The sequence below is a fragment of the Prinia subflava genome, chromosome 5 (genome assembly GCF_021018805.1).
Source record: "Prinia subflava isolate CZ2003 ecotype Zambia chromosome 5, Cam_Psub_1.2, whole genome shotgun sequence".
Taxonomy (NCBI): Eukaryota; Metazoa; Chordata; class Aves; order Passeriformes; family Cisticolidae; genus Prinia; species Prinia subflava.
Window position 1 is genome coordinate 41,953,188 of NC_086251.1, and position 13,191 is coordinate 41,966,378.

The 13,191-nt window shown below is 46.6% G+C and overlaps 1 protein-coding gene across 5 annotated transcripts in view; it reads left to right on the forward strand.

The window, feature by feature from the left end:
• The first annotated feature begins 2,578 nt into the window (after positions 1-2,578).
• The window catches only part of ADCK1 (aarF domain containing kinase 1), a 75,676-nt gene continuing 65,063 nt past the window's right edge, over positions 2,579-13,191 (forward strand). Inside the window, exons 1-3 of one of the 5 annotated variants that reach the window (XM_063399083.1) lie at positions 2,579-2,704; positions 5,518-5,655; positions 9,947-10,030. In XM_063399083.1, coding sequence (XP_063255153.1) covers positions 5,530-5,655; positions 9,947-10,030 — 210 coding nt within the window. In that variant the 5' untranslated portion in view covers positions 2,579-2,704; positions 5,518-5,529. The other 4 variants (XM_063399081.1, XM_063399084.1, XM_063399082.1 and 1 more) reach the window with 4 other exon arrangements.

The following is a 13,191-nucleotide window of genomic DNA, read 5'->3' on the forward strand; positions in this document are numbered from 1 at the left end:
ACCAAGTGCTAATGGGGAAGGCAAGATGGAGGAATCAGGGTGTGGCCCTGTTCCTCCTCCTTGTCCTTGTCCTCCATCTTCTGCTGTGGTGGGTTACAAGGGACTGGTGTAGAACAGAAATGACATGTCTAGTATAGGTAGTAGGCATTGGTAATAGACTGTAAATAAGGAATACGTTGTGGACAGTGGTTGTGTCAGAGAAAAGGTACAAAAGGTCCAGCGCGCCCGATTAGGGGGACAGAATCGCCTTGTGCTCTGCCGCAGCAAGGACCTTTGCTGGGCACAGAATGAATCCAGAGATAAGGGGCAATAAACAACCTTGAAAAATCTGAGCTGGCAACTTCTAACTCTTTCCTCTGCTTCTGGCATGGGCATTCAAAAGAAAGAAAGACTCTAACCCATATTTCTTGGGAAAAAAAAAACCCACCTGAGACCCATGACCTCCAGTTCCTCATGAACATCTCCAGCATGGCCCCTCCACAGGGTCACAAGTTGTGCCAGCAAATCTGCTCCAGTGTGGGCTCCTCTTTTCATAGGTCCACAGGTCCTGCCAGGTCCTGCTTTAGGGGTTCACAGCCTCATTTGGGCATCCACTTGCTGCAGTGTGGGGTCCTCTACGGGCTGCAGGTGGACATCTGATACACCATGGCCCTCCATGGGCTGCAGGGGCACAGCTGCCTCATCATGGTCTTCACCACTGGCTGCAGGGGAATCTCAGCTCTGGCACCTGGAGTATTAAGAGCCTGAGATTAGCTCAGCTGGTTAGAGAATGGTGCTAATAACACCGAGGTTGTGGGATTGATCCCAGTGTGGGCTGTTCACTGAAGAGTTGGACTTGGTGTTCCTTCTGGGTGCCTTAGGATAGTCTGTCATCTCAAAATAGCCACCTTCTGCCTCTTCCTCTCCACTGACCTTGGTGTCTGCAAGAGCTGTTTCACTCACGTGTTTCCATTCCTTTCTTCTGACTGCAAGTACTTTTGCACAATAAGTTTTTTTCTCTTCTTAACCTCTGCTATTGCAGAGGTGCTGCCACTGTCAATGACAGGCTCAGCCTTGGCCAGCGGCGGGCCTGTCTTGGAGCCATCTGGGGTTGGTCCTGTTAGACATGGGGGACGCTTCTATCAGCTTTTCACAAAAGCCACCCTGTAGCCTCCCCACTAACAAAATCTTGCCACACAAACACAATACAGGTACCCATCAAATGTTCCAAATATTATGTTGATCTTTTAGGAAAATATTTGACACCATTGTTCCACAGACAGCAATGAAGTAGTTAAGTTACATTTACAGCACTTTTCCACAGGGACTTTAATGAAAAGCCTATTCATCCAGGAAGAGAGACTTGTCATCAGGATGTTTTCTTAAGTGCAATATCCTGGTCTCCCGAGCTAATAGATTGGGACAGGGAGCAGAATAGTCCCTCTGTAATCCAGGAGGAAGCAGTCAGTGACCTGCTGAGCCACTTAGATGCTCACAAGTATGTGGGACTGGATGGGATCCATCCTAGGGTGATGAGGGATCTGGCAGATGGACTTGTGAAGCTGCTCTCCATCATTCACCATCAGTCCTGGCTCCCTGGGGAGGTCCCAGATGACTCAAGGTTACCCAATGTGAACCCATCCATAAGAAGGGCCTAAAGGAAAATGTGGGAAACCACAGGCCTGTCAGTCCGACCTCAGTACCTGGCAAGTTTATAGATCAGATAATCCTGAGTAAAATCGCACTTCAACTACAGGAGACCCAAGCGATCAGACCCAACCAGCACAGATTTTGGAGGGGCAAGCCTTGCCTGACCAACCTTATTTCCTTTTAGGACCAGGAGACCTGCCTGGTATATGAGGGGAAGACTGTGGATGTTGTCTACTTGGACCACTGAAGGCTTTGGAGCACAAGTGCTATTAAGAGTGGTTGAGGGAGCAGGGATTGTTTAGCCTGGAGAGGAAGGAGCTCAGGGAAGACCTTATCACCTACGACTACCTGAAAGGAAGCTCTAGCCAGGTGAGGGTTGGCACCTTCTCCCAGGCAACCAGCAATACCACAAGAGAACACAAGCTGTTAAAGGGGAGGTTTAGTCTGGATATTAGGAAGAAGTTCTTCACTGAAAAGGGTGATTAAACATCGGAATGGGCTCCCCGGGGAGGTGGTGCAGCCACTCTCCCTGCAGGTGTTTAAGACAAGACTGTATGTGGCACTTAGTGACACAAGTACATGACAAGGTACTGTTACTGGCCTCGATCTTAAAGGTCTTTTCCAACGTAGTTGATTCTGTGAAACAGAATGTGAAGTTTAATTCAAGTGTGAAATTTAATTTAAGCGTGATATTTTTTAAGCACGCAGAAGATGGGTTTTCTGGGAGCCCCACTGACAAAGCTCGACTGCGTTACCCTGCAGTTACCGAACGGGAGGAGGTAGCAATCCTGCAACCCGCGGTGCGAGCTGCACACTTCCCCGCAGCAAGGGCGGGGGCACCAGCGCAGCCCGGGAGCCGTCGAAGTGCAGCACGCCCGGCAGCACCCCCTGCCGGTCCGCCGTGGGCTCGCCCCAGGGCCGCCCCTTGCAGTCCCACCGCGCCCCGCCCCTCCTAGCGGCCGCCATGGGAGACTACATTTCCCGGCGTGCCTCGCGGGGCAGGGCCGTACTGTGTGCGAGGTAGAGGGGGGAGCGGCGTGGGGCGCGCGCGAGTTAAGTGCCGGCGAGGCGGTCGGTAAGTGCCGCTGCGAGCGCCGCTGGAGCGCCCGGGCCGTCCCGCCCTCACCGCCCTCGCGGCCGCCTCGGCCCGTGCCGGGGCTCCGGGCCCAGGCGGCGAATGCCGCCCGCAGCTGCGGCCCCGGCGGCGGGGACCCGGTTGTCGCAGGGCTCGGCGAGGCCGGGGCTATTCGTGGAGGCGGGATCGGCGCGGGGCGCGGACGCTGCTCAGGGAGACCTGGCCTGGGCTGACGGAGAACCGAGAGCAGGCAGCGCCGGCCCCTTGTGTCCTGCAGGGGCGAATCTCGGGCGCGGCGGCGGAGGCGCTCGGGGCCGGAGCGGCCTGGCTGGCGCTTGGAGCGGCCCTGGGTCCCCGCTGCCCTCGGAGCAGTGAGCGGTCGCCGCCGGTTCCCGAGCCTGGCAGGTGGCGGTGGGGTCACCTTCGGGCTCCGACGGGGAACCGGCACCGTCCCGGCTGCTCCTGGTGCGAATAGGAGAAGCCTAGCTGTAACGCGAGGGACACTCAGGTGCGCCAAGTTGTGTGAAGGTCAAAGCAGCTACCTCACCTAGGTGAAAAAGAGCTGGAGGTGATCCATCAAGGCAGCGCTTAATAACAGAGGCAGTGACATCTCAAGGCTTCTTTCCCAGCTGACAGGGCCCTTAAGATATCCCTAGGGGTGTCGTAATGGCTCATTTACATGGAAAAGGCTCCTCTATACCTTATGCAAGACTTTGAAATACAATTTACTTCAGAGAATTCTGTTTCTGTGCCTTATATTGGAGGGGTTTTAATTATTCCCTTTTTTATTGCTACAACACGCTAAGCATGAAAGTAGGAACTTTCTTGCTGAGGAATTCAGCTTCGCTGCCTGTTTATTTGCTACCTAAAGTTCCCATCATCTGTTGATGACGTACAGCTCGCGGGTATGGCAATAGATGTGATGTAACAAACTGCAGATTATAGCTTCAGGTAGGAATAAGATGCAAGAACAGATGGAGCTACATCTTGCTTTCAATAAAGTGTTCTTTCAGTAATTGAGAAAGTGAAGGAAAAAATAATGAAAAAGAGAGGCATATTTTGTGTCACTGCACCTTTCACTTTTCAATAAATGAAATTTTACAGATATGCACAAGGATCACAAATGGTTTAAATAAAACGCTTTGCAGAAAATCACTTTTGAAGGTGATAGAGGATACAAGCGATCTCTCTACAAAAAAAGATTGGTCCTGCTGGAAGAAACCCCAAAATTTCTAGAATCCCAGTGAGGCAGGGGAAGGAGGGTGACTTCTTTTGTGAAGTGCAAGTACCTTTGGCTGCAGCCCAGGTTTATTTTCTGTTGAGTTTGATCATAGATTCAAAGAAGTCCTGGTCAGTCAGCTACACATTCTGACCGGAGAAAGAGCTGAGTTGCTGCAGGCAGCTCTGACAGGCACTGACAGAATGTCTCAGCTTTTCTGCCTCACAATTACCTAGGGTTTGTAAGGAAATAAAAGGAAATAAATAAAGTTTAGCTAAGGTTCATGTACAAAGGTCTCTTCTGCTATATTAGCTTATTTTGCTGATTGTGTTCTTGTGAACTGTTTTTGAATGACTTGACCTGTGTCACTGCATGTGTTTTTTGGTTACAAGGCTTCCAGGAGAAAAGGCACAAGCCAGGCTGACCCTGCTTCACAATGAAAAGTAGGCAAGTTTCTCAGTCAAGCCTAGGAGTGGGAGGATTAGTAGACTCAGTAGACTCCATCTTGATGGGGTAAGAGCCTGCACTGTGTCAAGGGTGCTCTTGAGAGCTTGCAGAGAAGTGCCAATACCTTTTGATTTGTGGTAGAAGCAGAAGGAATGGTCAGTCATACTTTCTGCTCAATACCAGCCACAGGGAGAGGAAAGACAACCTAATTCATTGTTATTTTTTTTGTATCTGAGTCCTCTGTGATGACATAAGGAAATGAAGAATATATATATATTAACATGTAATGACTTACATGTTTATGCTACTTTATATACCGCAAACAATCAGTGTAGTGATCCAAATGTGTTCATTCCCCACCATCGTCTCACAGAAAAAAAAGTGCTTGAGAAGTGTCTCACTCCAGGCCTGTATTGGGCCTGTGACAGAGCTAGGAATAGGCTTAAATTCCTGCAGATGACTGTTCTGCCAGTACATTCCCTGTCTGGCACTTGAATGGGATGGTGATAATGAGAAAACAGATCTCACTTGGTTACTCTGATCAGGTCCCCCATCCCCTGCATTCTCTGTGGTTGTCTGGCACTGCTCAGTGGCATACAATGTCCTGGGATGCATTGCCTCTTCCTAAGACCACTCATCATCAGTGTGGAACTCTTAGAACTAGCCTGGCAGAGTTTCTAACAGGCTTTGGGTGTTCTTGATGTTGCACGAGCTCTTTTGAAATCCTGATTTTTTAAAATCTTTTGTTGTCCCCTTAAAATCTGCCTACACTGTCTTCAAAACTTTTTGTTAAGAAGTGCCTATTGATAGGATCAGATTTGACTTTTGGTGATCTCATGCTTCCTTCTGGTTGTCCACCTGTTGTGTCTCCTTGAAAAGCCTTTGGGATCCTGAACAAATGTTTTGCTGCATATATGCAAGGTCTAGCAGTGGGTTGCTTCTGGATTTGTATACAATGTATACACTGTTGAGTTAGGAATAGCAATGAGCAACTTTGCCCTCAGTTGCTGGGGGCTGGGGCGGTGTTAGCAGTGGGTTATTAGGAACGGAGCAATTAAAAGTTGGATTGTCAGGTCCTCTGGGGCCCTAGGCATCAGATCACTAAGTCCTTATCAGATGTTACAGTTGCTGTTTTGTGTCTCAGCAGGGTTCATCAGTCATGGCACTAAGGGCCTTGAAATTCGCCTCATTGACAGCAGCTGCTTCTGGCATCTATCTGTATGGAAACAAGTTCCTGGATCCTAATGATTTTGGAGTTGTTCGTGTGGGCCGAGCCGTTGCTACGGTAAGTTCTACAGTAGCAGTGTGCAGGAAGATTGCTAGATGAGTAAGGGAATTGAAGTTAACAAGAACTTGGAATTTTCTGCATTCCCTATGTGCATTTTCAGTTGGCAGCTGGCTTAGGAAATCAGAATGTCTGTGGGGAGCTCTTCAAGTCCTTGACACAGTGGGGATAGAGGAGGTGAAAGCATGTAAGGAATACAGCTGTTGTTTGCACATTTTGGAAAGAGAAAATGGAGATATCAAGCTGCAGACAGCTGTCTCTGCTTCCTTGGATAGGGTGGGACCTTCAGAGCAAGAGCTCAATTTGGGCCCTCATTTTTATCAGCCACTCTTTAAGGTCGGTTGCCCAGGTGCAGCGTCCTGCTGCCTTTTAAGAGTGCCTGAGTGCAAACCCTCTTCTCTGCATATACCATTTTTATATTTTGTTATAAGTATCTTGGTTGTATTGATAAACTAGGGTAACCATTGCCCTGTGACCCTTGGTATGAGATTTGGGGAGAGAAGGACTGGTGTTTGAGGATCATTTTCAAAGCAAGAGTAAAGTGAGGATGGGCAATTACATACTTCTGAGATTGGAGTGGTTTCCAGATGTGTAAAATGAATGCTGTATCTGCCTAGCATCACTGGTATTTCTCAGAAAACTGGGAATGGAGACTGCTGCCTTCTCTTTGACGATGTTCACTGATGAATCCATGAGCAGCCAGGAACATGGAGAGCAGAGACTCTGGAGAGGGTATCAGTCTCCATGTACCTCAGTTGCATTATACAGCTGTCACTTCAGGCCACAATCTCCATCATTTACAGACCCCCAGTGGTAAGCAGCTGTCTGTCTGAATTTTCTGTGACTTTTAAGCACTTTGTTAATGAGTTTTACAAGGAGTTAGCTCCTCAGGGCAGATGCAATAAGAAACAAGCTCTATGGGTTGGCTCAGGTGCCATGTGTGTGCAGCATCATAAACTGTTGTGAAAAAATGAATGTTTATTCTGAAAGGGTGAAGGCAGGAATAGAAACTGTAATCTTCCCTTCTGACTTAACAAGTGCTAAGCTTCATGCTCTGTCCCTGACCATAAGGTAGTGCTGCCTGGTGGCAGGGAGCAGGTCTTTCCCTTTTAAAGCACAGGAAATTGAGGCATGGAGAGGGAATGCAGCTTCTTGTTGCTGGAGGAGAATCTGTTATTCGGGGTGTTTGGGTTCTCCAGTGTGTCCTTGAGTTCTGCCCGCTGGACCAGTGTTTCTCAGTATTTCTTAAGGCACTGTTTTTGTGGTAGTCTACTGTTAAGACAAAAATAAGTGAGAAGCTCCAGTGATGAGGTTGTGCAATTGGTCTGTGTTTTGAGTGATGGTGAGAGATTACTTTGCTGAAGAATAGGAAGTAGGGGAAAGGAAATATTCTTTGCTTTAGATGATGGCAAATCACAGACATGCCTGATTTTCATGCCTTCAGGGAGGTCACAAGTCATTGGCTGTAAAGTGCTTCACTGGTCCTGCTCTTAAATGCATTAGAGGACCCTGCACCCCTAGCTGCAAGCAGTGACCCCAAAACCAAGTCACCAATGCTCAGTCTTCTGTAGGTGATGGCAGCATTCATTTAAAGCTGTGTGGATACTTTAAAAAAAAAAGAATGTTCTGTCTCTTCCTGAATTCTCTGTTTCCTCTGGTATGTATGACTGCATGTGTTTGAGTTGCTTCTGAGAGATTCACTAGTCTTGCTGCACCAGTGACCTCTGCCTTCCCTGCTCATTGTTGGACAGTCAGAAATCAGCTCTCATCTGAGCACAGGCAGCCTGAACTGCTGTCATTCCTTAGCCATGGACCAGGTGAAGCCAGTAGAACAGAAGTTTACTTCTAAGAAGCTCAGCTTTGGGATTATTCTTTTTGCAGAAGATAAATCTCTGTAGCAAACAAATGATTTTGGATATTGGTGACATCTACATGGACCTAAAGCATCTGTCCTTCATCTAGCCCTGCCCTGGCTTTTTAGCCTAGGTACTTGACTCCATCATTGAACCATAGCCAGACAAAAGCAGACTGTAATGAAGAGACTGCAGTTCTTAAGAGCTGATAAGTTCAGCAGCAGCAGACACAAAACTTAAAGAAAAGTTACAGTGGGGCAAACAAAACAAAGGAGAAGCCTGGAGAAGAGAACATATGAGGATCAAGGAATCTGACATACAACTGTGAGAGACTGGACAGATTTTATCTAAGTTTGATTAGAGAGATTTGAGTCTGGTTGCATTTCAAGCATGTTGGTTCACTAGTTCTTTGCAGACTCCATAAGAAACTTGATGAAGCTCACTAGCAGAAAATTTCTTTTAATGCTCTGTTTAGGGAACTGGCTCTTATGTATGGATAGACAGCTAAGGGGAACATTGTGCCATGACTTGGTAAGATCTGAGGATAGGTTTAGGAGCAGTGGGAGAGTGTACAGTGTTGACAATTCATTGATACTAAGTGGGACATTTAACACTGGGCAGGATGCAAGCTCAGTGAAAGTAATCTGGCATTTGTAAAGGGAGGGATTGGTTGATTTTGTATATCTTTTTATAATTTCGAGCTTCTGTCTCACACTGTAACTTGAATGACAGCACTAGTCTTGGATGAGAACGAAGTCAGTGGTGTGGGCAGCATCACGCTGCAGAGCGTTTCTGTATTCTGGTAAAATTAGAAACCTGGCAGAGCCGTTGTGCATTTGCTGTATTCTTTTGAGAGTATATGAGTTGTTTTGGTTATGTGGAAGGAACATTCTGTGCAGCAGCTAGACACTGGGAGGGATTTGGCAATGTCAGAGTTGCCTATCAGGATCATCATAATATTAATTTAGTGTTTAAGATTACAGTGTAATTAGCAACCGCTTAATTAATTCCCTCTTCCTCTGTAATACAGGCCAATCTGTTAGCTGCTTTTTTTTGAGTTGGAGGTGATAATTACCCTTGTGGACCAGAGATAAAATAAGAACCAACTCAAGCCTTCGTGCAAGACTGATTTGAACCTCCCTCCACTTCAAAGTTGTTCTTTGAGGTTGTGAAGATGCTTTGAAAAATTTTTCTTCTGAATGGTCTCTATAGCTGTGCAGTGCCTGAGTTCACCAGGGGCAAGAGAGCCTGAAAAACCAGAAAAAAAATTGCTGTGTTCAGTTTACAAGTTGGAAAACAGGAAACATGAGAAACTAACCTCCACAAGGAGGGAGTATGTCTTTTTGTCCCTAATTCCCAGCTTGGTCCACTCCTGGATGCCCTGCTGAGCTTTTGACTCTTTCCCTATTGTCAGTTCTGCTGGCTTTGTGTCAAACCAGGTTTGCTTCTTTTGCCTCCCTGGCTTTCATGATATGTTGACCGTACTTTGTGCCGTTCCTGGGCATCTTTATGGTGAAAGGTGGGGCTAGTATCCTGTGCCAGAATGGAATGCTACCCATTCAGTAGGGAGATTTGAGGGAAACTTGACTTTCAGTGGGAGTTATGCAAATGGTTCTTCCCGGTAAGAATCTTGAAGTTCAAATGGCACATAGTGGACAGGCTCGTCTTGGTGTACGTTCCCTTCTCTCTCTCCAGAAATGTCCTCTGTTTCTCTCACATTCGCTGATGTTCTGACTGTGGAAAGAGGAACTTCAGTGATAGGAACTGTGAAATACCCTAGATCTATTTTCAGAATTCATTAAGGCACTTAAGAATATAATTCCATTGTCTGTGGCCATGTCTAACTAACAGGCTTGAGCTGGATCCCATGTCCTGGTTTTGTAATTGGGTATTTGACCCTTTGCCCCCATAGTCCTTTGTGCAGTTGAACAGCCTCAAAAGTACTGCTGCTTGTGCTAATCTGAGTTTATCTTCAATCTGTTCTCTGCTGTGTCTCTACCCAGAGCAAGCTTAGGTTAGGCAGTTTGGAGCTGTGAAATGTGGGATAACTGATGGGGCACAAGCTGAGTCTGGATGGCCTCTGTTAGCAGCAGACCTTACTGTGGAAGCCCCAGATAGCTGACTGAAGATGGAAGTCTGCTGTGCAAGGTGCTGTTGAGAGATTAGGAAAATGCTTTGAGCATCTCAAATAGAAGATAGTATAGAAGTGTCAAGTGTTGCTTACATATAGCTACATATCAATGAGGCCTCTGCACTTCTTTTTATAAATGTTCATTGAAATTAAAATATTTTCATTTAATGTATTAATGAATCTGTTGCCATAGGCTTCACTGTGGAGCCTGAACTTTGAAGCCTAAGGTACGTGCATTCTCTTTAACAGAAGTCTTACTGTTTTGATAACTGTAGAGCTTGCTCAGCATTTCTGGTTTCATTTGCAGACGGCAGTTATCACCTATGACTACCTCACCTCTCTTCGGAGTGTCCCATACGGATCAGAGGAGTATGAATTCCTCAAATCACAGGTAGGTAGTAGCACTGAACTGCATTTCTTGGAAACGCCAAGGCGCAGGTTTGTTGCTGTAATGCTGTCAGCTTAATAATTCAATATGCTTTCTACTAGCTTGTTAACAGCAATGTTAGATATCAGCCCCATATTAGATCAGCATCTTGCAGGACTTGCATTGCCCAGTGGAGAAGGTCCGTTGTCAAAAGTAGCCATATGCATCCAGTGCTCACTCAAGTCCTTGGTGTTGGCATTTGGGCTCTGCTGCCCGATCTCTGCTGCCCAGACTGCTTGTGTGGTGGTCAGCTGCTGACAGTGGCCTGGCAGTGCTTTCTTATTCTGCATATTGTTTGGTAATGACCCTAAGACGAAGGCTGACTTATTTAAGTAAAAGGAGTATGTTGAAAAGGAAATAATAGAGATGAATCAGACTTGCAGATCTCTGAGGAAATGTGAATTGTGCAAAGAAGTGTACATCTCATTGCAAAACACACTGTTGTGTTTTGATATCAGTAATTAGCAGTAATAGCAAAAGCATTTCTAGTGAGAAGGAAGAGAAGCACTCCCACTGCTCCTTTCAAATCTTGTGCTACACCTTTCATTCCAGCCTATAGCCCTATAGTTCATTGAGCTGTGAATGACACCCAGTTTCAGTTGAGTGCTTGTGATGTATGTTAGCTGGGGCTTCTCTGCTATTCCAGCTCACGGCCTCTTTGGAGTGGGAAGTACAGCTTGTGCCAGATTAGGCCAGTCTGCATAGTGTGTTTGAAGTATGTAGTATGTAGTTTCCTTGAGTGACACTCAAGTTGTGGTACTGCAGACAGCTTACCCTTTGGCAGAATTTGCAGCAGCTGTTTTGCCATAACCTTTTGCCATATATCTCCATGCTTTCATTAACCTCTGTTTTGCGTGTTTTGATGATTTGTTAATCCATGTCTCAAGCAGCCAGGAAGGCCCTGTTTGCTAGCATTGCGCAGAGCTGTGACCTCCCTGCTTGGCAGCCAGGACTAGCTGCCAGGACTAGTCAGCCCCTGCACGTGGCAGAGCCAGTGGCAAGCACAGCATGCCAGCATGGCCAGCTAGCCTTCATACAGGCGCATGAGCTGGGAGAGAGGAGGAAGTTGGCACAGGCATAGCATGAATTGGTGAAACTCTTGACCAGTGGAGGCCAGTCCTGCTGTTGACAGGTGTTATGGAGTGCCACCACTGAGCCTGGCAGGAACAGCACTTGTGGGTTCTTCAGCAACAACCCTGTAGAGCTTGTGCTAGTGAAGCATCAGTTTGGCATGGGAGATACTTTGGACCTGGGCACACCAAACTGTTTATCTTCGTTCAGTTTTAAGTGGATGGCAACCAAGTCTTTACCACCTTGCAGCTTTTTTTACTCTCTGTGGTAGCTGATTTTGTTGGTCTTGTACTAGCTGAGAATGATTTGTAAGAAGTTACCCTATTGGAGTTGGTACTTAAGATTAGTCACTGGATAGGGCCAACAGAATGTGAATGTCCCACCCAAATAAGTGTTGTGTTTTAACAATACTTATCCAGATGTTGATTCTACTAGCTTCTGTCCTGGACAGATCTCTAGTACTCTCAGCCCTTCATTGTGTTCTCTTTGTTTCTGTCCTTCTAGTGAGGCCAGCTTAACCTGCTCTTTATATACTGAGAGTTTGTAATTTTCTTTTAAGCATGTGTGTGAATTAGTTGCTGATTTCCAGATGCAGTTTTGTTGCTGTGCCTAGAAGAGGAGGGTGTATGTGTGTGAGTGTGTGAGATTTGGTGACTGTGGGACTGCTGATAGTGCCGAAAGGTCTGAATCTGGTTTTTGTGCCTCCGTCTCCAGTGTTGCAGGTGCATGTATGTCTGTGAAGTGCTTGCAGCTGGAAGTGGAAAAACACTTTTTCCTGTGGATCTCCTCCAGTTACTCAGCATACTGGTGATGCTACTCCAGTGCAAATAATGCTTAACTTGTTCTCCATGGATTCCCTGTGAGACATTAAACTGGGGTCTCTAAATTACCCATGACCTTGCATGAGAGATGGGAAGGTTCAGTGGCAGCACCAGTCCCTGAGCCTACTGGGGCCAAACAGGGACATAGTCATTAGGAAACAATTAAATGCAAAGCAGATTAAGAAGGAAATGGCTTCCCCAGGGACTTTTAGCCAGGTTCCTGCTTAGCTCCATGGAATTATTGTCAATTTTACTATATATTTCTATCCCTTGTGAACCACTTTTGACGCTAATACTCTAAGCCCCTCAGTTGCTCAGTTCCCAGCACCTTTTTATGGCCAGCAGATGGGGAGTGTTTTACTACTTTCCATGAAGTGGCAAGCAGTAGATGGGAATTCACTGTGTGTCTTGAGGTTAGTTTGCATCTCCTCAGATCTCTTGTCAGCTAGGAGATACGAGAACCCACTTGCCAGATGGCGCACATTGCCGTCCCTCAGCAACAGCCACTTTTCATTCCTGCCCCTGCCTGAGGCAGAGATGAACCTCCTTATGTGCTTGGGCTTTATGTCCTTCCCAATGGTTGCTTCATTTCACCACTGATGGCTCAACCACATTGGAAACTCAATCTTTCTTCTAAGTAAGGGGTCCTTTCCTGGTGTGTGGGCCCTTTTCCTGCATATGATAGTACTGCCAGTGTGGTGATGTCAAGGTCAGTGGTAGCCATGGTTGGCTCCAAGACATCGTATGTCTGTAGGTCTGGTGTCAGGAGCATTAGGGGAGGTATGACCTTTCTTCATTTCATGTCTGTTTCATTAAATGATTCTGGACATCTTTGTACATGTAAGCTTGGGGATTTCTTTTCACTTCTAGTCCTGCTTGCACTAGGCCTGAGGAGGGAGGGCAGCCTGCTCAGTGCCATTTCCTTACCTATTGCTTTCTCAACAAAACATTTTATTCTATAGAAGGCTACATTTCTCTGACATTCTTCTGCTTCAATGAATGTTGGTCCTTCACAGTGTTTGTCTTCTCAGTTTCAAGTCAGCCTATCATGTGGCATTTCCAGTGGTGTTCCTCTCAGTGTAGCATCTGGATGTCTTGGCTGACACTTCTTCATTGTTGGCATCAATTTCTGTTGATCCTGCTGTCAGTCAGGAGGTGTGTCACAACATGCAGTTTGTGTAAGGGCTGGTGTCAGTGGAATTCCGAGTTGTCGGTGTGGTAAGAGGGTTGCAA